Consider the following 23,577-nt stretch of genomic DNA (forward strand, 5'->3'; position numbering starts at 1 on the left):
GTTTCCGACTAACTATCCTTCCGAATTCACCTCAGGGTTCGGTAGGCGAAGACCTTCCATGAAGCAACCCAGACACCTCAACAACATCTCCTTATATCCGATTTCCTTGCTGACCCCTGGAGTTCTAACAACCGCGCCATCGTGGGATTTGTCTTGCCGGAGACTAACGGCGTGACGAAGTTGAAGCTACAAACTAACAGACAAACAATTAGCCACCAACATGCATTCCTTCCGTCTTTTTCCAGCCGGCGTTCGCGCGCTCTTAGCACGTCACCCAGTCGCTGCATTTCTGACGTAACCCGAGCGTTGGCCAACGAGGGGCTCCGATGTAACGGGGTGGTGCTATGTTACTGTTTGGGACGGTGTCTGCAGGTTGATCGGGTAGCTCCTTCTCTCCTGTCTCCCTCCTTTCCCCAACTTCTGTTTCCCTGCCTCCTGGGTTATATGTTCACTTACGAACCGCTGCAAGCTGGAGAGCAAGCACGCGCAGCTCGATGTGCAGTATAAAGCGGCGACCCCGCAGAAGAAAATGAAGAAACGGAAGGAGCTCAATGCGCTCATCGGTCTCACCGGCGACGGCAAGAAAAAGAAGTCGAAGAAAAGCTCCGGGCACCATCTGCTGCTGAGGACCGAGCCCACGGCCTCGGAATCAGAATCATCCTCCGATTTCGATGAGTTCGCTGAACCGGTCTCCGGCTCCTTCGCAAAGTAAGGATGAGCGCAGGATAAGGCCCTTTAACTCAAACTGCGTTTGAGATGTTTGACGGTTTGGGAACGAAACGGCGTCGTGTGGATCTCTGGCATGTAGCTGAAGCAGTGTATTAAAATACGACTTGCCACGATGACCCAGTTAATTGACTTTGGCAAATTTTGCAAATTTTCAGCTATGAAGCAGTGACCACAAGAAATTCTGCCGATGTTGGAACTCTTGAGCAGCACACACAAAATGCTGAAGGAACCCAGGTTGTCAGGCATCTATGGAGGGGAATGAACAGTCGGGCCGAGACCCTGACCTCCTGAGTTCCTCTGGCATTTTATGTGCGTTGTTACGAGAGTACTGCATTAACCCCCCCCCCCCCCCTTCCTTAAAAACGGTCTCGTCAATATCTTTAACCAAAGCCTGCGGGATGCATTCTGTCCCGCACCATGTCCTTTTATTTCTTCATTGTAGACTTGCATTGACTACACAGTACCTCAATTCCAAAATATCCATTTCAAAGTTCTCCGTGGCCATGACCACGGAGTCATGAGTTTCAATATTTTGTTGTGATTTGCTTGTAACTGGAGAGCATGTTCAAATTGATCACCAAAAACAGATGGGAGAAAAAAAGTGTGAATCCAGAATTGATAATAAATTCTACCATATTATGGAGGGAAAATCGGAGGAAATGTTCTTAGTGGCTACCTGTTCTAGTTGTGGGGTAGATGTAATGGGATGAATTATTGCATTTTAGCACAAAATCGGATGACACCCTCGTATAGATTGTATCCTTGTACAGTGTTTGTCATTTCCGCAAGCCCTTAGAATGCAGAAGTATGCACAATTTTAAGCATCAATCTATAGAATGAACTTTAACTGGATATTTTTTTATCACTGAAGTAATATTTTTTAAATGTTAGGTGTATATTTTTTTTTATTGCCTATAAAATTAATAGCAATAGAACTGTGGAATTAACATTGTTGTCCTTACTCAAGTTTATTCAGATATATAAACTAAATGGATCAAAACTTCAGTTATTTTGTTTAAAGTTTTCAGATTATCCATATGCATTTCAATCTTTGCCTTTTGTTCTTTTGCAGGGGAGGCTATGTGAAATGCTGCAAGATTTGTTATCCACTGTGTGCATTTGTTATGCTCGCTGCTTGTGTAGTAGCTTGTGTTGGTTTGGTCTGGATGCAGGTTGCTCTCAAAGAAGATTTGGATGCACTGAAAGAAAAGTTTAGAACATGTAAGTAGAATTGAAATATGCATGTACAATTAGTCATAAAGAAGTTTTTGTTTACTGTGTAGTTTGGGATATCTTGCCCACAGGCCAACTAGGTCATATTGGATCTGGTATTGGTCAGGTGATAGTCTTCTTGATGGCATTTTGGAGATAATGAACTCCAAAACTCCCTGACCTATTACATAGCTATGGACAAGGCTAGGAGCAGACAATAAGGGAAAGTATTTACCTGGTGGAGGGATAATTACAGTGGAAGGAACTTGAGAACATAAGTAGGGAAAACCTGATCTCAGGGAAATGCACAGCAGAAATGTGGAGATTGTTTAGGGACCACTTGCATGGGGTTTTGTATAAGTTTGACCCACTGAGACAGTGAAAGAATGACAGGGTAAAGAACCCACGGTTAATAAGAGAGGTGGAATATCTAGTTAAAAGGAAGAATGAAACATACTTATGGTTTAGGAAGCAAAAATCAGGCAGGGTGCTAGAGAATTATAAGGTAGCCAGGAAGGCATTTAAGTAGTGACAGGAGAGCTAGAAGGGCCAGTGAAAAGGCCTAACTTGTAGGATTAAGGAAAACCCCAAGGCATTCCACACAAAGAACAAGGGGATGACAAGAGTGATGGTAGGACAGCTTGGGGATTAAGGGGGAAATGTACCCAGAGCTGAGGAGGTAGGGGAAATTCTTAATAAATACTTAGCTTCATTGTTCATCAGGAAGAGGGACTTTTTACATATTTGAGGTCAGTGTGGAACAGGCTAGTGTGCTGGAAGAGGTAGTGTTGGAACTTCCGAAAAACATGATGGGTAAGTCCATGGGTCAGGTTGGGACGTACCGCAGGTTTCTTTGGGAAATGAGAGAAAAAAGTTTTGAGATATTGGCGTGATGGTGATTGTGTCCTCCTTGGCCACAGGAGTAGTATGGGAGGATGACAAATGTTGTTCTGTTGTTCAGGAAAGGTAATAGGGATAATCGTGGGGACTGTACACCATTGAGACTTGTGTCAGTGGTGGGCTGACTGTTGGAGAGAATTCTTAGGGGCATAATTTAAAAGCATTGAGAAACGTAGGAATATTCAGCATGGCTTTGTGAGGGGCAGGTAGTACCTCATGAACCTAATTGACTTTCTCAAGTGACAAAACAAAGTTTCAAAGGTAGAGTAGTAGATGTATAGATTTTAGTAATGCATTTGACAAGGCTCCCCATTTTAGGCTCATCCAGAAAGTCATGAGGCCTGTGATCCATGGAAACATGGCTTCATGGATTTGAAATTGGATTGCCCACAGAAAGGAGGATAGTAGTAGATGGAGCAACTCAGCTTGGCATTTGACGACCATTGGTGTTCCACGGGGATCTCTCCTGGGAACCCTGCTGTTTGTGATTTTTATAGATGATTGGCTGAGGGAGTAGAGGGCCGCTTTAGTAATTTTACAGATGATATGAAGGTTCCAGGTGTTGTGGATAGTGTAGAAAGTTGCTGTGAGCTACAAAAGGATTTGGACAGGGTGCAGAGTTGGCAGAGAAATGGAGTTCAATTCAGAAATTGAAATGATAGACATACTTTGAACTTGAAAGCAGAGTACAAGGTTAATTACAGAATTCTTGGCAGTGTGGAGAACAGAGTCGGGTCTAAGTCCATAGATCCCTCAAAGCTGCCACGCAAGTCACTTAGGGTGGCTAAGAAGGCATATGGTGTGTTGGAATTGATTAGTTGGAAAATTATGTTCAAGAGCTGCGAGGTCATATTGCAGTTCAATAAGACTGATTAGAGACCATGGAATATTGTGTTCAATTTTGGTTTCTTCATTGTAGGAATGATGTGGAAGCTTTAAAGATGGTGCAGAGGTACTTTCATCCCATAAGTAGTGATTTCATTCAGACTTCCAGACTTCATTCTGAGTGTTGTGGGGTAGTACCTAAGTTGCAGCAGTACTAAGAATTTGAGCTAGAATGAGAAAAAGGCTAACAGCTTCATATTGTTGCATGCTTCCCTAGAGATGTAGTGTATAGCCCAAGGCTATTCCTATTCAAAGTAAATTTATTATCAAAGTATGTATATGTTACCATATACTACCTTGAGATTCAGTTTTCTTGTAGACATTTACAAGAAAAATGAGTCTGGAGGTCATAAAATCAGCTCATCTTTGTGGTGAGTGAAGTTATCCTCTCCTGTTCAGGAGCCTATTGTTATAGGGTAATAACTGTCCCTGAACCTGCTGTTGTGGATCCCAATGCTTGTGTACCTCCTGCCTGATGGTAGTAGCGAGAAGCAGGCATGGCCTGGTTGGTGGGAATCTTTAATGATTGATGCTCCTTTCTTGTGGCACCACTCCATGTAATGTACTGTATGTTGGGGAGGGCCTTGTATGTGATGAAGTAGGCTGCATTCGCCACTTTCTGTAGCCTTTTCTGTTGTGCATTGGTGTTTCCACACCAGGCTGTGATAAATTTGCAGAAAATTCTAAGAAAGTGAAGATGTTGTCTTGCCTTCTTTGTGATGACACTATGTGCTTGTCCTGCGATGGATCCTCTGATCTGTTAACATCAAGGAAATTGAAGCTACTGATCCTCTTCATCTCCATTCCCCAAATGAGGACTGGCTCATGAACCTCTGGATTCTTCCTCCTGTAGTTGATAATCAGCTGTTTGGTTTTGCTGATGTTCAGTGAGAGGTGGTTGTTGTGGTACCACTCAACTGGATTTTTAATCTCTTCCTATGTGCAGATTCATCATCACCTTAGATTCTTGAACCAAAATGTCAACCGTTTACTCTTTTTTTCATGGATGCTTGTTGGCTGCTGAGTTCCTGCTTAACTTTTATTTAAATATTTTGACTAGAATATTCATTTTAGATCAAGCTTTCTAATTGCAGGTTGTACTAGCAAATGGTTTTATGGTAAGTCTTAAGTTTTAAGATAGCTACAGATAAGGATAAGTATGGACCTTGCAGGAGAGTATTAAATTGGAGCAGGGCAAATTATGAGTGTATTTGCCAGGAGCTAGGGAAGATTTAATTAGAAACAAATGATTTGGGGCAAGTCCACATCGGACATGTAGAGGGTGTTAAAGTACCACAGCACAGAGTACAGGACAGGTATGTTCCAGTCAGAAGGAAGGACAGGGATGGTAAAGTAAGAGAACCTTGGGTGTCGAGGGAGGTGATGCATTTAATCCAGAATTTAAAAAAAGGAAACGTGTGTAAAGCTTCAGAAACCAGAATCAAATGGAGCCCTTGAGGATTATAAAGTCAGAAAAGAACTGAAGGGAATTACGTGTCAGGAGGGTCATGTAATGTTCTTTGCAAGTCGGATTGTAGAGAATCCCAGGCCATTCTATGCATGTATCAAGAGGAAGTAAATAACTACGGAGAGGATAGGATTACTCAAGGATAAAGTGGGGGGTAGGGAACGTGTGCTTGGATGTGGGTGAGGTTCTTAATTATTTTATATCAATATTTACCAAGGCGAAGGATGTAGCGGGTAGGGAGATCAGTGCCGAGCGTATTGATATGCTCGGGCATTTTGAGGTAAAGGAGGGAGATGGTTTTGGGTCCATTATAGAATATTAAGGTGGATAAGTTCCCAAGGCCTGATGGGATATACCTCTGGTTATTGAGAAGGCAAGAGAAGAGATTTCTGGGGCTTTGATAAATTATCTTCATGTCCTCTAGCCACAGATAAGGTCCCAGAGGACTGGCAAGTAGCTAATGTTGTTTCATTATTCAAGAAGGGAACCAGCGATAATCCTGGGAACTAAACCCGTGAGTCTCATGTCTGTGGTTGGGAAGTTACTGGAGAGAATCTTAGGGATATGAGCATTTGAAGAACCATGCCCTAATTGGGGAGAGTCAGCATGGCTTTGTGTGGACCAAGTTATGTCTTACTAACTTGATTGAGTCTTACTGACGAGGTGACAAAAGTGATTGATAAACAACATCCACAACTCTATCTTTGTTTACATGGATTTTAGTAAGGCGTTTGACAAGGTTCATCCAGAAAATTAAGATGCAAGGGATCAATATTGAATTAGCCGTTTGAATTTAGAGCTGGCTTGCTCAGTGAAGACAGGGTGCTGGTTGAAAGGACATGTTCTAGCTGGAGATCTGTGATTAATGCTGTTTCACAGGGATCTGTACTGGGTCCTCTGCTGTCTGTGATGTATATAAACCATCTGGTTGAAAATATAGATAGGTGGATAAATTTGCAGATTATATTGAGATTGATGTTATGGATAACTTAGACTGGCAAAGAATAAAAGAGGATATGGATTGTTTGCAGATATGGGCAGATGTAGTTTGACCTGAACAAATGTGTAGTGTTGCACCTTGGCAGATCAAATGTAAAGAGAGAGTACACTGTTAAGGGTAAGATCCTTACCAGTATTGATGAGCAGAGGGATCTTGTGGTCTACGTTCATAGCTCTCTGAAAGTGGCTACACAGGTTGATAGGTTGCTTAAGAAATATGGCATGCTTGCCTTTATTAGTTGAGGCACTGAGTTCAAAAAGGCAGAAAGTTATATTGCAGCTAAGCCACATCTGGAGTATTGCATATGGTTCTGGTCATCCCATTAGAGGAAGGATGTTGAGGCTTTGAGGAATGTGCAGGAGCAGTTTACCAGGATGCTGTCCGGATTAGTGGGCATGTGCAAGAGGTAGGACAAACTTGGGTTCTTTACTGTAGAGTGATGGAGGGGTGTTCTGAAAGAGGTTTATAAGATTATGAAAGGCATAGATGGAGTAGATAGTACCTACTTTTTAGTGTTGAAATATCTAATACTAGAGATAATGCATTTAAGGTTGCGGAGGGTAATTTCAGAGGAGACGTGAGGGGCAAGATTTTTACGCAACATGGTGATGGTTCCCTGGAACATGCTGCCTGGTGGGGGGAGGTATATTAGGGACTTTTAGGCACATGAATGTGAAGAAAATGGAAGGATATGAACATTATGCAGGCAAAAGGGACTAGTTTAGTTGGCCATTTGATTACTAATTTAATTGATTAGCACAACATTCTGGGCAGAAGAGTATGTTCCTGTGCTGTACGGTTATGTGGTAGGAGGATTATACAGAGGGATGAATATAAAGATTTCCAGCTGGGTGGCATAGATTTGGAACTTGAAATGAGGTTGATGGTTGAGGTCCAAACCCTCTAGTACATTGGAAATTCAGAGTCTTGAATTAATGAGCTGCAGATACATTCAAATTATGTCAACGGCAGCTGGATGTTCCACATTCAGTTAGTGAAATGAGTATGGAATAAAATACTGTAAAAAACCCATGTAGTTCTTCAGAGAAGTAAATCTGCCATTTTACCCAAGTTTTAACAGTCAATGGAAATGGTGAACTTTTCACCTTCTTCAAGGAAGTACGATCATCTTAAAACTGAACAGACCAGCATTGACCTAAGTACTTAATTTGGCAGGCACACTAACCTGGGCGATCCTGTTGAACCACTTCATTGCCACTGGGAATGTGACAAGAATAGCTAGTGTTGTTCCACAGTTCAGACAAACAAGAGGCTAGGCTGACAGTGGTGTAGAAATATCCATTTCAACAATTGTCCTTGGCATTCGTTGACGGGGTCTTCCAGTCCCGTTAGATTAACAAGTAAAAGGGTCAGCGTGCATGTTTGGTTGTCCATACACATTAGTTTTCAGAATTGACACTGGATCTCAGTATTTTTTTGTTTTGTCATGCTAAAAAAAAAGGTAAGGTATCCTCCAGATTGCCATTTACTTCAAACTTATCAGCTAGAGTCAGTAATCTTGTATATTGAGCATCATGTGGTAGAAATACTGAAAGCATTAAGATAAGGAATAGGTCTGTAGCTAGATTAGATCTAGCTACAGACCTCCATAAGTCAGCTATTACAGCACCACATACTTGGGTTCAATTCTGCCACTGTCTGCGAGGAGTATACCTGTACCCCTGTGACAGTATGGGCTTCCTCTGGGTACTCCAGCTTCCTTTTGTACTCCAAAGACAAGCAGGTTAATTGGTCACATGAGTGGAATTGGATGGCATGGGCTTGTTGGGCCACAAGGGCCTGTTACCATGTTGTGTCTCTAAATAAAAGCGATAATATTTGACAGTGGCGTTGTTTCACAAGAATTACCTATAGTGCTTCGCAGCTCCAGCAGCCAGGTTAAATCACCAAATTTTGTGATTGCATGGGTTTCTCCAACATGCTCTGGTTTTCTCCCACAGCTTAAGGATGTTTTCAGGGTCTCAGCCCAAAATGTCAACTGTACTTTTTTCCATAGATGCTGCCTGGCTTGTTGAGTTCCTCCAGCATTTTGTGTGTGTGTGTGTGTGTGTTAGTAGGTCAATTGGCTGATTTTAATAATCCAGGGAGCAGGTGGGTGGTAGAATCAAGTAGATTTGATTGTCAAATGAGAAGGTTTAGGTTAGATGGAAATAACTAGGGGAATGAGATTTCTGAGAACCGCTATAGATGCAATGGTATGAATGGCCTTCTGCTTTCTGGAATAACAAATGAGGTGAGCAAAAATGGCTAGGAAATTCATGATTAATAGCAGGATACTTAGAAGTATGGAGAATCAGTGGGAATCTATAGTGCAAGTTCACAAATCCTTTAAAGTAGTGGATGAACTCAGCAGGTCGGGCAACATCCGTTGAGATGAGCAGCCAACGTTTCGGGTCTCGGCCTGAAACATTGGCTGCTCATTTCAACAGATGCTGCCCGACCTGCTGAGTTCATCCAGCTTGTTTATACATGTTGATTTGACCACAGCATCTGCAGTGTACTTTGTGTTTACTTAAAAGTAGTGGGACACGTAGATGGGTAGATAAGGCCTGTAGCATGCTAGCTTTTATTGGTTGAAGTACAGGACATGAGCATGGACATCATAGTATAAAAACATTAACTTTGACTTCAGTTTGTGTCATGTTTGTATGTGTACTGTTTTGGATCCCATATTACAAGAATACATTAGTATTGGAGGAGTTCAGAGGACATATGACAGTGCTATTGAGGTAGGAGAATTATTGTTATGAGGGGAAACTAGGCTGTGGTGTTTTTCTTTGAATGAGGGAAATGGAAGGAATGTTTAATCACGGTTAAAGGAAAACTATTTCCTTGATATGCTAATCAAAACCTAATTGTCCTAAACACATGAGATTCTGAAGATGCTGGAAATCTGGAACAACACACACAAAATAGTGGAAGAGCTTAGCGAGTCAGGCGGCATCTATGGAGGGTAATAAATTGTCTATGTTTTGGGCCGTGACCCTTCAGGATTGTAAAGGAAGGAGACAGAAGCCAAATAAAGAAGGTGGGGGGAAGGGAAGCAGGCAGGTGATAGGTGAGACCAAATGAGGGGAAACGTGTGTGGATGGGGCAAGGAGGGATGAAGCAAGAAACTGGGAGGGGGGAATAGGTGGAAGTGGGTCAGGGAAGAAATGGAAAGAGGAGGGAACCAGTAAGTGTGATGGGCGGCTGAGGAGAAGAGAAAGGGTGAGAGGGTAACCAGAATGATGAACGGAAAAAGAGAAGGATGGAGGAGGAGCAATACAGTAAGTTAGAGAAATTGTTATTCATGTCATCAAAGTTCAAAGTGAATTTATTATCAAAGTACATACTTAGAACAGCACAAGAACAGGCCCCTTGGCACACAATGTTGTGTCAAACCAAATAAATTAGTCATCAAATGGCCAACGAAACTAAACTAATTCTCCTGCCTTTTCTTCTCATAACCTTTGACACCCTTCCTGATCAAGAACCTGTCAATCTTCACTTTAAATATACTCAATGACTTGGCCTCCACAGCCGTCTGTGGCAATGAATTCCACAGATGCACCAATCTCTGGCTAAAGAGATTTTTCCCCATTTCTGCTCTCAAAGGACATCCTATTCTTCGACTGTGTCCTCTGGACCTAGACTCTCCTACCATTGGAAAACTCTCCTCTCCATGAGCTCCTGAGTAATTGCACAAGACTTTCACCTATTTCTAGTCAGTCAGTAGATGGTAGAGCATTTGGAATCATAATTTGTCTGTCTTTTGAGCAGGGGCTTGGGTAACATGAGTGTAACTAATGAGTTCATTATTTTAAAATGTGGCAGGGTGATCTTGTTATAGCCATGTTAATGTCATGCCTTTTGTTAGGGAAATTACATAATCAGAATTGGATTTATCATAGCCTTATGACATGAAATTTGTTATTTTGCAGCAACAGTACAGTACAAAGATATGAAATTACAATAAGTTATTTGTTAGTGTAAAAAAAGGAATAATGAGGTAGTGTTCATGGACAGACACAAATGAGATGATCCAAAGATAGATTTTGTATATAAAGTCATGAAGAGCAGAGATAGGGTGAATGCACTTGGTCTTTTACCCAAGGTTGGAGTATCAACAACTAGAGGCCATAGATTTAAGGGGAAAGATTTGATAGTAGCTTGAGGAGCAACCTCTTACACAGAGGATGGTGTGTATGTGGAGTGAACTGCCAGTGGAAGTAGTTATGATAGGTAGAATATCATCTTTGAAAGATAACTGGACAGATACTTGGATGGGTTAGACTTAGATTATGGACCAGGCACTGGCAAATGGGACTAGTTTGGATGGACATGTCAGTTAGGCTCAAAGACATGTTCTATACTCTGTGGCTCGGTAATACTAGTCGTTAGTAAAAGTAGTAAGTTGAAACCCATCTGAAGTTACAAAATTATTTTTGTTTTAAAGCTCTTGAAATTAGTATAAATTTTTTGAGTGTGAAAATAGTTACTGGCTTAATGATAATTTTTTTCCTTTAGGTTGGTGACAGCCATCATCACACAGCTTGTAGCATCTCTGGCAATTGGTCAAATGTTCAAGTTTCATTGTAGAGACTTGCATACAAAAGCTAAGGCTTACATACAGCATAACAGTTTCAGAATGATGCTGTCTGAAGCTCCAGCTTCCATATATGGCATTAAAATTTAAGGCTCTGCTCACCATCCTTAAATAAATTTGAATAAGCTATTCCTAGTCTTAGTCAAGATTTATCCCATATTTGACATTTGCCTAAACGGATTAGCTGTTTGTTGCGTTGTTTGTTTTTGGGAACTTGTGAATTGTACGAGCATATTTTATGGTCTGTTTAGAAATGTATTTCTTTATTCATCTGGTTCCTTCATTGAGGTTAAACTGTTGGTGTGAATACAGTGTCCAACTGGATAAATATGAAATCTATTAATAAACATGTAGTATCTTGCCTCTGAGACAAACATCAGTCGAAGCCCCATTTTACTATAGTCTGAAGTTTCATTGAATTACAGTTGGATGCTGCATTGCAGTACTTGGAAAGTATTGTACAGTTAGGGAAGCCCATCTTTAGGCAAAACATTGAAGGTTCAAAGGTCCAATTTAATGTCAGAGAAATGTATACAATATACATCCTGAAATGCTTTTGCAAACATCCATGAAAACAGAGAAGTGCCCCAAAGAATGAATGACAGTTAAACGTGTGAACTCCAAAGTCCCTCTGCCCCCTGCTCCTCCCTCCCATGTGTAAGCGGCAGCGAGCAACAATCTCCCTCCCCCCCCCCCGTATGCACATATTTTAAAATATTGCCTGAGGAATTTTAAAAATCATAATTATGTGTGCTATATATGCTGTGTGCTGTGTATGACTGTTGGTATTGTGCATTGTACTTTAGTCCCAGAGGTACACTGTTTTCTTTGGCTTTACTTCTGTGTGTGGTTCAATGACAATTAAACATGATCTTGATGAAAGTTGTGGGATGTGATCTTGAAGTCATGGCCAACTTTTTTCAGAGTCTCAAAATACAATTAACCAGTCATTATCAGACTTGCTGGTGGGAGCTTGCCTTGTGTGAATTGTCCATTATCTTGCCAGATTACAATAAACACACTATGAAAAGTACGTTATTGGTTTGCGGACACTTTAGTATATTCAGAAGTTATGAAAAGCTTTTGTGATATTGGAGGGCGTACAGTTTTATGATCTAAGTGTTATGTAATGTCTTTGTTATTATAAAATATGATAGTTATTACTGGGCCTTGACCAAGGAGTTGAACAGATTCCATTGCTGGATACATTAGAAACATAGAAAACCTACAGCACAATACAGGCCCTTCAGCCCACAATGCTGTGTCGAACATGTACGTACTTTAGAAATTACATAAGGTTACCCATAGCCCTCTATTCTAGTAAGCTCCATGTACCTATCCAGGAGTCTCTTAAAAGGCCCATCGTATCCACTTCCACCACCGTTGCTGGCAGTCCATTCCACGCACTCACCACTCTCTGCGTTTAAAAAAAAAACTTAGCTGTGACATCTCCTCTGTACCTACTTCCAAGCACCTTAAAACTGTGCCCTCTCATGTTAGCCATTTCAGTCCTAGGGGAAAGCCTCTGACTATTTGCACAATCAATGTCTCTCATCATCTTGTACACATTAAATCACTAAACAAGCTAATGGGGAGGTAAATATAGTGGAGCAGTTTGTAGTATGTAGGCAGTAACAAATAGAAAAGAATAATGAGGTAAAGATATTTTGGTTGCAGGGAATAAAAAAGGATTGTAGATTGATTGCTGAAAGAAAGCAGAGTAAAGCTGTGTTTTTGTTAGTTGCTGAGAAAGGCAATTATTAGTTTAATATAGCTGTGCTAATTTTCAGTACTTTCAGTTGTTGAGCTGTGACACCATTTTATATTTTTTGATTTGATCTGTTTGGAATATTATAAGGAAACCTCTTTGAAACTGTAATGATTCATTGCAGCAGTTGGTTGATCTATTTAGATACAAAATACAAAACTCAGTGCTTTACAAAAGTAACTGCACTTACTCTTGGCCTTCACAAATGAAAGCACTGATCAAATATTGTATGTTTGTTGTATTCCATTGTCATAATTTCTAAGTTTCAAGTTTTGTCACATGTAATTGTAGCATAACTGAAATGCGTCATTTGCATTAACAACCAGTACACTGAGGGTGTTGCCACACATTCCAGTGGCAATATAGCGCACACACAATGCTTGGCAGAACAACACAGAACACAACAAACAACAAGACAAAAACGGCAAAAACAACCCTGTTCCTCCTTTCTCACCCATGCATATACATAGTCCTTTAAACCCAGGACAGGACAGGACTCGGGTCTGCAAACATCGGGCTTCAATCTCCTCATCGGACTTGCAGACTCAGCTCTGGCCAACAGGCCTTGACCTCCAGACTTCTGATTGACTCTTGGGCCTTAATCCTCAACATCGATCCCAGGAGACGCCAATCACTGAACACTAGGTCTTGAATTCCAGACTCACTGATCTTAGGACCCTGAACCCTGTGTCTCACTCTTTTCTTACTCATTTGTAAACCCAGAAGGGTCATTGGAATTCCTTACCTCTTTCTGCATGGAACTCTAACTGCAGAATCAGTCAACAACTCACTCACTTCTAGTCTGATGTCCCAAATCTGCATCTCTGGATTTCAAACATAGAGCGAAGACTTAGACTCCAGCCTGACCTTTAATTCCTCCATGTTCTATTCCCTAAACCCTAACCTGACCCTAGTTTCCCTCTTTTGTCCCACAAAAGTTGTATTAAGAAAATTAAAAATTAAGCAATTAGAGAAGCAAAATCATCATGGGATGGTGAATAATTAGAATCGCTGTGGTTAAGTTGCACATCTGCTGATAGTAGGAACACAAGTACAACTGCTCTTTTAAATAATTTTTCAACTGTTTTTGTTCCAGCTAAATGGCTGTGTTTACTGATTGCTGGCAGTAACTCATGACTTCAACACATCTCCAATGTGATTTATGTGGTTGATTGATAAATTGTGAACCCTAACTTCCTCTTTTCACTTTCTGCCCTAAGTAATAATAGGCACATTCACAATATGAATGCCAGTGAACCCAATGTAAAGTGTCATGAGTGATTGCTGTATGTTTTCTTCATACAGGGTTTTCCATTCAGCTTTCTATTACCTTTATTATTCTGGAGTAACAAAGTTGTCAGAAGCATCATTTATGGGAATGTATTTGCCCCTATTAGCAAGTTGCCCTCTTGGTAATTCTGATTAAAGTAGGTTTTGTAATGTTCAGTTTTTTTCTGGTATTTGGATGTAAAGTTTATGCAATCAAAGCCTGCATTCAACTCGCTACTGCTCTGGTTTTCCATTTATTTCATAAATATATATTTCAGAGCATAGATGTGGAGCAAATCAGCTTTTCCATTGGATTTATGCTTTTCATTTGATCTTCCTTCAAATTTTAGTTTTAAGACTAAAACATGTTTTTGTCCTTGTAGTGGAATCTAGTCAAAAGGCCTCGTTTAGTGACATTCCAAAGCTAAATGAAGATCTTCTTGCAATCCAAAAGGATCTTACTAACCTAGATGCTGGTGACAAAGGAATTAGCAAAATATGGACCAACATCACAGAACTAAATAAACAAGTAAGCAAATGTGCGGTGTTTGCATAATGGAGAACATAATGGCTCAAGAGAAAACAAATCATTTATTGTAAATTTGGAATATGCCAAACAACACACACAAAATGCTGGTGGAACACAGCAGGCCAGGCAGCATCTATAGGAAGAAGCACTGTCGACGTTTCGGGCCAAGACCCTTCGTCAGGACTAACTGAAAGGAGAGATACTAAGAGATTTGAAAGTAGTGGGGGGAGGGGGAATGCGAAATGATAGGAGAAGACCGGAGGGGGTGGGATGAAGCTAAGAGCTGGAAAGGTGATTGGCGAAAGTGATACAGAGCTGGAGAAGGGAAAGGATCATGGGACGGGAGGCCTCGGGAGGAAGAAAGGGGAGAGGGGAAGCACCAGAGGGAGATGGAGAACAGGCAGGGTGATGGGCAGAGAGAGAGAGAAAAAAAAACAAACAACTAAATATGTCAGGGATGGGGGAGGAGGGGCATTAACGGAAGTCAGAGAAGTCAATGTTCATGCCATCAGGTTGGAGGCTACCCAGCCGGTATTTAAGGTGTTGTTCCTCCTAGTTGTTTGTTTTTTTTTCTCTCTCTCTCTCTCTCTCTCTGCCCATCACCCTGCCTGTTCTCCATCTCCCTCTGGTGCTTCCCCCCTCCCCTTTCTTTCTCCCGAGGCCTCCCGTCCCATGATCCTTTCCCTTCTCCAGCTCTGTATCACTTTCGCCAATCACCTTTCCAGCTCTTAGCTTCATCCCATCCAGTCTTCTCCTATCATTTCGCATTCCCCCCTCCCCCCACTACTTTCAAATCTCTTAGTATCTCTCCTTTCAGTTAGTCCTGACGAAGGGTCTTGGCCCGAAACGTCGACAGTGCTTCTCCCTATAGATGCTGCCTGGCCTGCTGTGTTCCACCAGCATTTTGTGTGTGTTGTTTAAATTTCCAGCATCTGCAGATTTCCTCGTGTTTGGAATATGCCAAATACAGTTGGAAGAAAAAGTTTGTGAACCTTTTGCAGTTACCTGATTTTCTGCATTAATTACATAAAATGTGGTCTGATCTTCATCTAAGTCACAATAATAGACAAACACAATCTGCCTAAACTACTTGTACTTTTCATGTCTTTATTGAAAATATTTAATCATTTATTGTCCGGGCTGGAAAAAGTTTGTGAACCCTGTATTTAATAACTGGTAGAACCTCCATCTGTAGCTGCTGATCAGACTTGCACAATGGTGTGGAGGAACTTTAGACCATTCATCCATACAAAACTACTGCAATTCATCAGTATATCTGGGATACTTTGCATGAACAGACCTCTTCAGGTCATGCCACGGCATTTCAATTGGGTTGAGGTCTGGATTCTGACTTGGCCATTCCAAAACATGAATTTTCTGCTTTTTAATCCGTTCTGTTGTTGCTTTACTCTTTTGTTTTGGATCATTGTCTTGCATCATTCAGCTTTATTAAGCTTCAGGTGACAGACCACTACCCTGACATTCTTCTGTAAAATGTCTTAATACAATTTTAAATTCATTGTTCCCTCAACGATTGCAAGCTGTCCAGACCATGAGGCAGCAAAACAGCCCCAAACCATGATGCTCCTTCACCATGCGTCACAGTTGGTGTACAGTACGCTTTTTCCTCAAAACATACTGGTGTGCATTTCTGCCAAAAAGTTGAACTTTTGTTTCAATTGTCCACAGAACATTCTCCCAGAAGTGTTGTAGAATATCCAGGTGGTTGTTTGTAAACTTGAGACGTGCAGCAATAATTTTTTTTTAGAGAGCAGTGGTTTTTTCTGTAGTGTCCTCCCATGAACGCCATTCTTCTTTAGTGTTTTTCTTATAGTGGATACATGAACTGTTGAATGGTGAACACTCAGGTCTTTAGAAATGCATTTGTAGCCTTTTCCAGCTCCATGCATCTCTACAATTCTCCTTCTAAGGTCCTTTGAAAATTGTTTTGATTGAGGCATGGTGCACATAAATTGATCTTTCTTGAGAAGAGCAGACTGTCAGTAACCTGACTTTGTGTGTCTTTTTTTTATATAAAGTAGGACACCTCTACAACCCACCTTCAGTCTCATTGATGGGAACACCTGACTCCAAATAACTTTTGCAGAAGGCATTACCCCAGAGATTCACACTTTTTTGAACCTGGACTATGAATGTTTAAGTGTACTCAGTATTAATGAGTAGTAGTACAATTGTTTGTGATACTAGTTTAGGCAGATTGCGTTTGCCTATTATTGTGAATTAGATGAAAATCAGACCACATTTTATGAATAATTAATACAGAAAAGCAGGTAATTGCAAAGGATTCACAAACTTTTTCTTGCAGCTGTAAATATTCATTTACTTGAGTATTGGTCAGAAAGGTGGCAATGAATACTGTATATAACCAGTTGAAATTTGAAAGCTCGGGAGGGCTCAGAAGATAGCAAGAAGCAAAAGAAATGATGAGAGCAAAAGGCTTTAAAAATATCTGGAGAACACCATCCCTAGTTAGTGATATTTTGCATATGGGCAGATCAGCAGGAAATGAATATTCAATTGGACAATTTCTGACACTTATTTTTTCTAGATCACTCTATCTTCATTTCAGGTGACATACTATCTGCTGACATTTATGTTAAACCAACTGACACTCACACCTACCTTGATTAAACTGCCTCCCACTCAACTTCTTATAAAAATGCCATTCCTTTCTCCCAGCTTCTAGGCTGTCTATGCTGCATCTGTTTTTAAATTGAGGCTTTCCATTCCAGGATGTCTGCAAAATCCTTTTTCAGGAAATATAGCTTTAACTCTTAGGGTTAATGGAGTTGTAATTTGCATTCCTCCATCTCCCATACTTCTGCTCTCACCCCACTTCCACCCAGACAGAACAGAGTCCCTTTGGTCCTGGTCTTTCACCCTACCAGATCTCGAATCCAGCACTTCGTCCTTTGTAATTTCTCTAATAAGATCCCACCATAAATCACATTTTCTCCTGCCCACCATTTTCTGCTTTCTGCAGGGACCTCACTCACCATAACCCTGTTTACTACATCTCCACCTATTTACCCCTGCTTGTCCCCTACAGCACTTTTTCCTACACCTCATCCCTTATCACCATCCAGGGACCCAGATAACCCTTTCCACTGAAGAAGAGATTCATGTGCACTACCTCCAACCTTGTCTACTGCATTCAGTGCTCCAAATCTGGCCTCCTTTACAATGCAAGACAAGTGTAGACACCATTTGAGAGAACATTTCCCATTTCCACACCTACCTGTCTGTCCTCTACATTTTCACTGCCAAAGTGAGACCAAATATAAACAAGAAGACATTGTCTCTTATTCTGTCTCCGGTCTGCAAACCAATGGTCTAAACATGGGATTTTCCAGTTTCAGGAAACCTGTGCTCTGTTCTCTCTCCTTATGATCTACCTGGTTCCATCTGCCTATTACCTACACACACATTGAGTCTCCTCCAACTGCCTATCATTCCTTCCTTATCACCTTCCTTCCTCATCAGATACCAGCACTGTAATCTCTTGTGTTTCTACTTATCACCTTCCAGTCTCTCTCTCTAGCTCCACTTCTCCTCACCCTACCTGGCTCCATCATCCCTCTTACCCCTCTTATCTCTCTTCTGTGCTCTCGACCCTGTTACAGTGACTCGATATGAGCTGTGACCATTTCCATAGATGCTGCCTGAGGGTAGGTGGAACAGGTGATGGAGGAAATGATAGGGAGGAGTACAGTGGAAATGTTTAGTCATGGAACATTACAGCACAGAAGCTGGCCCTTTGGCTTTTCTAGTCCATGCCAAACCGTTAATCTGCCTACACCCACCGACCTGCACCTGGGCCATAACCTTTCATATCCCTCCCATCCACATACCTATCCAAATATATTTTGAATGTTGAAATCAGCCTGCATCCACCACTTCTGCTGGCAGTACACTCCACATTCTCACCACCCTCTGAATGAAGGAGTTCCCCCACATGTTCATCTTAAGCATTTCACCTTTCACCCTTGATCCATAATCTCTAGTTGTAATCTCATTCAACCTCAGTGGAAAAAGCCTGCTTGCATTCCCCCTCTCAATTTTGTATACCTCTATCAAATCTCCCCTCAATAAAGTCCAAACCTATTCAACCTTTCGCAAGTCCTCAAGTTCTGGCAACATCCTTGTAAATCTTCTCTATATTCTTTTAATCTTATTTACATTTTTCCTGTAGGTAGGTGACCAAAACTGGACAGACACAGTCCTCCAAATTAAGCCAAATTATTGATATAGATGACAAACAATAATAGACTCTGCTCCGATCCTGTGGCACACCACGAATCACGGAAATCCGATCAGAGAACTCAACTATCTAATACCACTCTCTGGATTGTCCAGCAAAGCCAATGTCTGATCCAATTTACTACCTCATTTTGAATGCCGAGCAACTGATGAACGTTCTTGATCAACCTTCCATGCGAGTCTCTGTCAAGTAGGCACGTCCATGTAGACAACATCCACTGCCTGGCCTTTTGGTAACTTCCTTGAAAAACTAAGATTAGTTAGACAAGATTTACCAAGCACAAAGCCATGTTGATGATCCCTAATCAATCCCTCTCTATCCAAATACTTGTATATCCTCTTCCTTGGAATATCTTCCAATAAATTTTCCATCATTGATGTCAGGCTCACCCTTCCCAGTATTTTGTTATATATATTGTATGATACCTGGGCTTCTTAAGGTGTGGAATTCCATTGTGAACAAGCATGATTACTACCAAAATAGAACAATTGTTTAAGTTCTGAGAAGTCGATTTTGTTCTGATTCTTCCAACTCTTACTTATAGCCCAGCTCTATCTCTTCTACAGTAGTTTATCTTTGATTCTCTGGTGTTCAGCCCATTCTTTGCCTTTGTCTATATGTGCCATGTTTCTGATGTTTCACTATTTTCATTACTTCCTAGCTCAGTCCAATGTTGAATCTGCCTTTTTTTGATATTCAAAAAACCTGATGAATGCTTTTAATTTATGCAATTTCTTTGCTATGTCTGTTTAATATTATTTAAACTTTTTAAATTTGGTCAAATTTTCCATTGCTGCTCTCAAAATCTGCATGTTGGCCAACTTCAGCAAAAGGTATTTATTTTTGGCTGAAGCCAGCAATTTGCTGGCGTTAAAATACACTGTTTTACAAGCTGAAGATAATGTTTGTGTCTGTGAAAGCAATAGATACTGGCACATAAGTGGAAGAGAGACTGATTGTAAGATTTTTGTTTGACTTCCTGCATGTATTTAAATGTAACTCAATTCACATTTTTGTTTTGTACTAGATTAACCAACTGAATTCAGCTGTTGCTCATTTAAAAGCCAATGTCAAATCAGCGTCTGATCTAATCAACCTTCCAGTCACTGTGGAAGAACTTCAGAAGGTTTCTGTACTTTTATTTTCTTGATCTAATTGACTAAAATCATTTGCATCATTTTAAATTTTTACATCAAATAGAGGTTTTTTCTGTCATCAATGCAATTACTTGTTTTTTTATGCATGATTTATTACAACAGTAAAATATTTTTGGTATCTCAGTTTTTTTACCCAATAGGTTAAAGATAAAGGAAGATATTAAAAGCAGAAGAATATGTTACAAAGGAACTTTTTAATATATAGATACACACGATAGGCTGAGAATAGTGTTTTTAAAATCTCTTGGCTATCATTTGATCAAACTCTTGCAAAAACTGGTCTGCAGAGCATACATTGGATATATCCAATGTGGTCTTTGAAAATCAATTAAGAGATGACTTAGCAAGATTCTGTGTTTTATTCTTGAGGAGGAATCCTAATATTTCAACTATATGTGAGTGAAGAACAGAAAATAGGTATACTTTGGCATGATTACACTAGGGCAGCTTGCAGAGAAGAGTAGTTCTGTGAAAACAAAATTAATATGTACACTTCAGAATTTTGATCACTTTGGAGCCTGGTCACAGTGGGAATGTTAGGTGAAAATCATTTATGTGGGGTTCCAGAAGAGTAGGACTTGTGTTGGATGTAACAGTGGGCTTGGCTGTAAGGATGGTTTTGATAAACTGCTGCAGTTGAAAACAAATTCAATATAAAAGTATAAAACCCAATTTATCTTTAGAAATGTCTGTAACATGTAATTTGCTGATTTATAGATTGTTGAAATGACTCACTGAATAGACAAAATATGTAGACTTCACTTGTACACATTCTCCTATTGTAGGTGTAGAATATTTTGGTGGAGTTTAAACTAATCAAATTCTTTATCCAAGAGAATTGTGGGAGCACTTGGCCATTTGACTTGTTCTGTGTGAAGGAAACAGCCAATCATCACTTCTGAATAGCAATTTGGGTTGAACCATGAATGAATTTCTATGATCCAGAAAATTGGTATTTAACAAATGGTTATGCTTATTAAACTCTGGTAATATCTGGGAACAAATGCTTCTGATTTAAAAACTTTTCAAAAAAGTTGTAAAATATAAATATGTGTGATGAAAAACCTGAGTTCATTGCATTGATCATTACAGAGTGTTGCCACAATTGGGAGCACGCTTACTAGTGTTCAACATGATGTTGGTACTATAAAAACAGCCTTAGAAGATCAGAAGAAAAAAGTGGAGACACTTCAGCAAAATGAGGTAAGGAATGCACCTGAAAGAAATGAGGATCAAAGTATTTCAAATCAAGTGATTTTATTTTTTCAATGTCACATAGAACACTCACTCACTCACTCCCTATATCCTCCATTTTGCAATTTATTTGTCATACTGGAGTTGTAATAAAATAGATTGCATTGATGTAATGTATTAGTTCTATATTTGCTGATGACATTTCATCAAAATAATATCGGAAAGGAAGTAGAAGAATATTACTGAGATTTAACAGTAAACACTTCAACTTTTCTATCATTCATAAATTGTCAAACAATTTCTATCAATATTGCTTAGTGATTAAACAGACTAATCATCAGAGTACTATTTGGAGATATTGCCTCAATTACCCTTTTGAATAATAAATCTGTTAGTTTCTGGTGTTGATAATGTAGACAAAACAGTCTAAGTTGACAAATTAAAATTGTTTTTGTATTTCTGTAGATGGGTACATTAAAAAGGTTCAAAGGTTAATTATGCAGGCAGTTGCCATATTATGATTTATCTGTAATAAGCTGGATCTGTGTATATGAGTTTAAAGAAAAGTTAAACTTGTTGATTTACTAACTTTTTCACATATATTCTGTAAAACTGAATCTAATCCTGTTTTATAAGTTTTTGAATAGTTATTTGTGAATTCTGCAAGAGTGTTTTTGTTACCTGAATGGCCAACGTTCACAATACAGGGGTCACCTGTATTGTGTAGCATTAAGTCATTCAGGAAAAGAAAATATCAGGTTTATTCTCCAGTCTGATTGGGTCAGCTTCCAAAACTTTTTCCGATAGGCTTTTCTGTCCCCACTGACAATTGTTTTGCAGGATTGAATACTAAATGGATTGTCTTTGACATTGCATAATAACATGGATTTTTGTGCTTGTAATATTGTTGACCAATTGGATGCAAAATGGAAATTGCCAAATTTTAAGCATAATTTTTCTTTGGTTTATGCATTAATTTAAAAATCCTTTCTTACCTGAATGCATTAAAAATAGCAATATTACTCTGAAATTGAGTAAAGATTTCTGAAGTTGGGGCATTCCATTTTCTCTGCCAGTATCAGATTTAAAACTGGGGGAAGCATCTCTATTTATGGCTGAAGTTTACTGTCAGCTATATACATGGCATCCTATTGTCCATTGGATTATGGCCCAGCTGCTAACAATTTCATTGTTCTACCTCATTCTCTCTCTTACCTGCCACCATTCAGTTTAGCAGCTTAATACAGGCAATTCCCATTGGAACTGCTGGCATTAGTCCACACAGTCTGACCTTTTAGGTCCTTTTCTCGAGATAAAATATGTATATCTGGAAACCTTGCGTTCAAAATAGGCCTACCTTGTTTTGAGTATCTGAGAAGCACTCAACTTCTGCTGACATGATGAAAATGTCACTGCTCTGCTCCATATTGTTTCACTCTGATTTAGAGAATGTTATCAGGTAAATGTTATCCTCTTGATTTTTGTAACCTGTGTTCCCTTCCCTTCTTGTAAGCACTTTTCCAAATCTTCTAGGTCCTCTAGATCCTGTGCTTTGTCTCTCACTTCCTACAAAGGCTGCATCCTTTGCTCTCTTTGATGTATCTATACTAATCTATGCTTTGTGTCTACACCTGGTTTCCTGAATCTTTGCTCTTACCATTTCACTGTTTATAATGTAGTAGTGACTCCAATTGCACCCCCAACTCCACAAGTCACTCCAGAATCCCACTGTATTACACAGTTTCTATTTTATCCTGCCTGTTATTTAACACATCTGGAGTATTTGTGTTTATTTCTTCAATATCCCTTCTTTAACTTTAGTACTGTCTGTTTTCAGTACAATTGCAACAGATATGGTGCTTGTCAGTTCTACGCTAAAATGCTTTTCCATCTGGGATATCGATTTATGTGCCAAGCTGAAGCTACCATACAGTAAATACTGCTCTAGTGTGACCTCTATAAAGAGGCCAAACACATGGATGACAACTTGGGTGAACATTCTGTTTACCTGAATGATTCTGAATTGATAGTGCGTTCCCTTTAATATTCTCATTTTACCATTTGTTCCTCACTGTCTATAAAAGACCATTTTATTTTTCTGACTTGTTTTTATTTGCTTCCTGCTCACTTTCAACACAGAAAAATGCACTCCAATGTAGGAATAGAAATAGGCTGTTAAATCCTTAAGATTCCCAGTCCCAAGATGCTGATACAGTCATTGATTGGTGACCTAATTCCAATGATGTGACTTTTGCTATGCTGTTTAATATCTTTTGATTAACAGAAGTCCATTAATCTTAGGGGATCTTGGAGTCCATATCCATAGATCCTTCAAAGTTGCCGTGCAGTTTGATAGTGTGGTTATGAAGGCGTATGGTGTGTTGGTTTTCATTAGTCATGGATTGAGTTTAAGAGCCATGAGGTAATGTTGGAGCTCTATAAAACTCTGGCTAGATCACACTTGATATATTGTGTTATAAGTGAGGACGTGAGATTCTGCAAATGCTGGATATCTTGAGCAACACTCACGAAATACCAAGGAACTCAGCAGGTTAGGAAGCATCTATGGAGGGAA

The 23,577-nt window shown here is 39.9% G+C and overlaps 1 protein-coding gene across 1 annotated transcript in view; it reads left to right on the forward strand.

The window, feature by feature from the left end:
* The first annotated feature begins 320 nt into the window (after window positions 1–320).
* efcab14 (EF-hand calcium binding domain 14) overlaps window positions 321–23,577 on the forward strand; it is a 52,493-nt gene continuing 29,236 nt past the window's right edge. The window contains exons 1-5 of the mRNA XM_073063110.1: window positions 321–708; window positions 1,802–1,950; window positions 14,224–14,369; window positions 19,679–19,777; window positions 20,901–21,011. Of these exons, the coding sequence (XP_072919211.1) occupies window positions 530–708; window positions 1,802–1,950; window positions 14,224–14,369; window positions 19,679–19,777; window positions 20,901–21,011 (684 nt within the window). The 5' untranslated portion in view covers window positions 321–529. The remainder of the gene's footprint in view (window positions 709–1,801; window positions 1,951–14,223; window positions 14,370–19,678; window positions 19,778–20,900; window positions 21,012–23,577) is intronic.

This window comes from Hemitrygon akajei, chromosome 12, assembly GCF_048418815.1.
Source record: "Hemitrygon akajei chromosome 12, sHemAka1.3, whole genome shotgun sequence".
NCBI classification, from domain to species: domain Eukaryota; kingdom Metazoa; phylum Chordata; class Chondrichthyes; order Myliobatiformes; family Dasyatidae; genus Hemitrygon; species Hemitrygon akajei.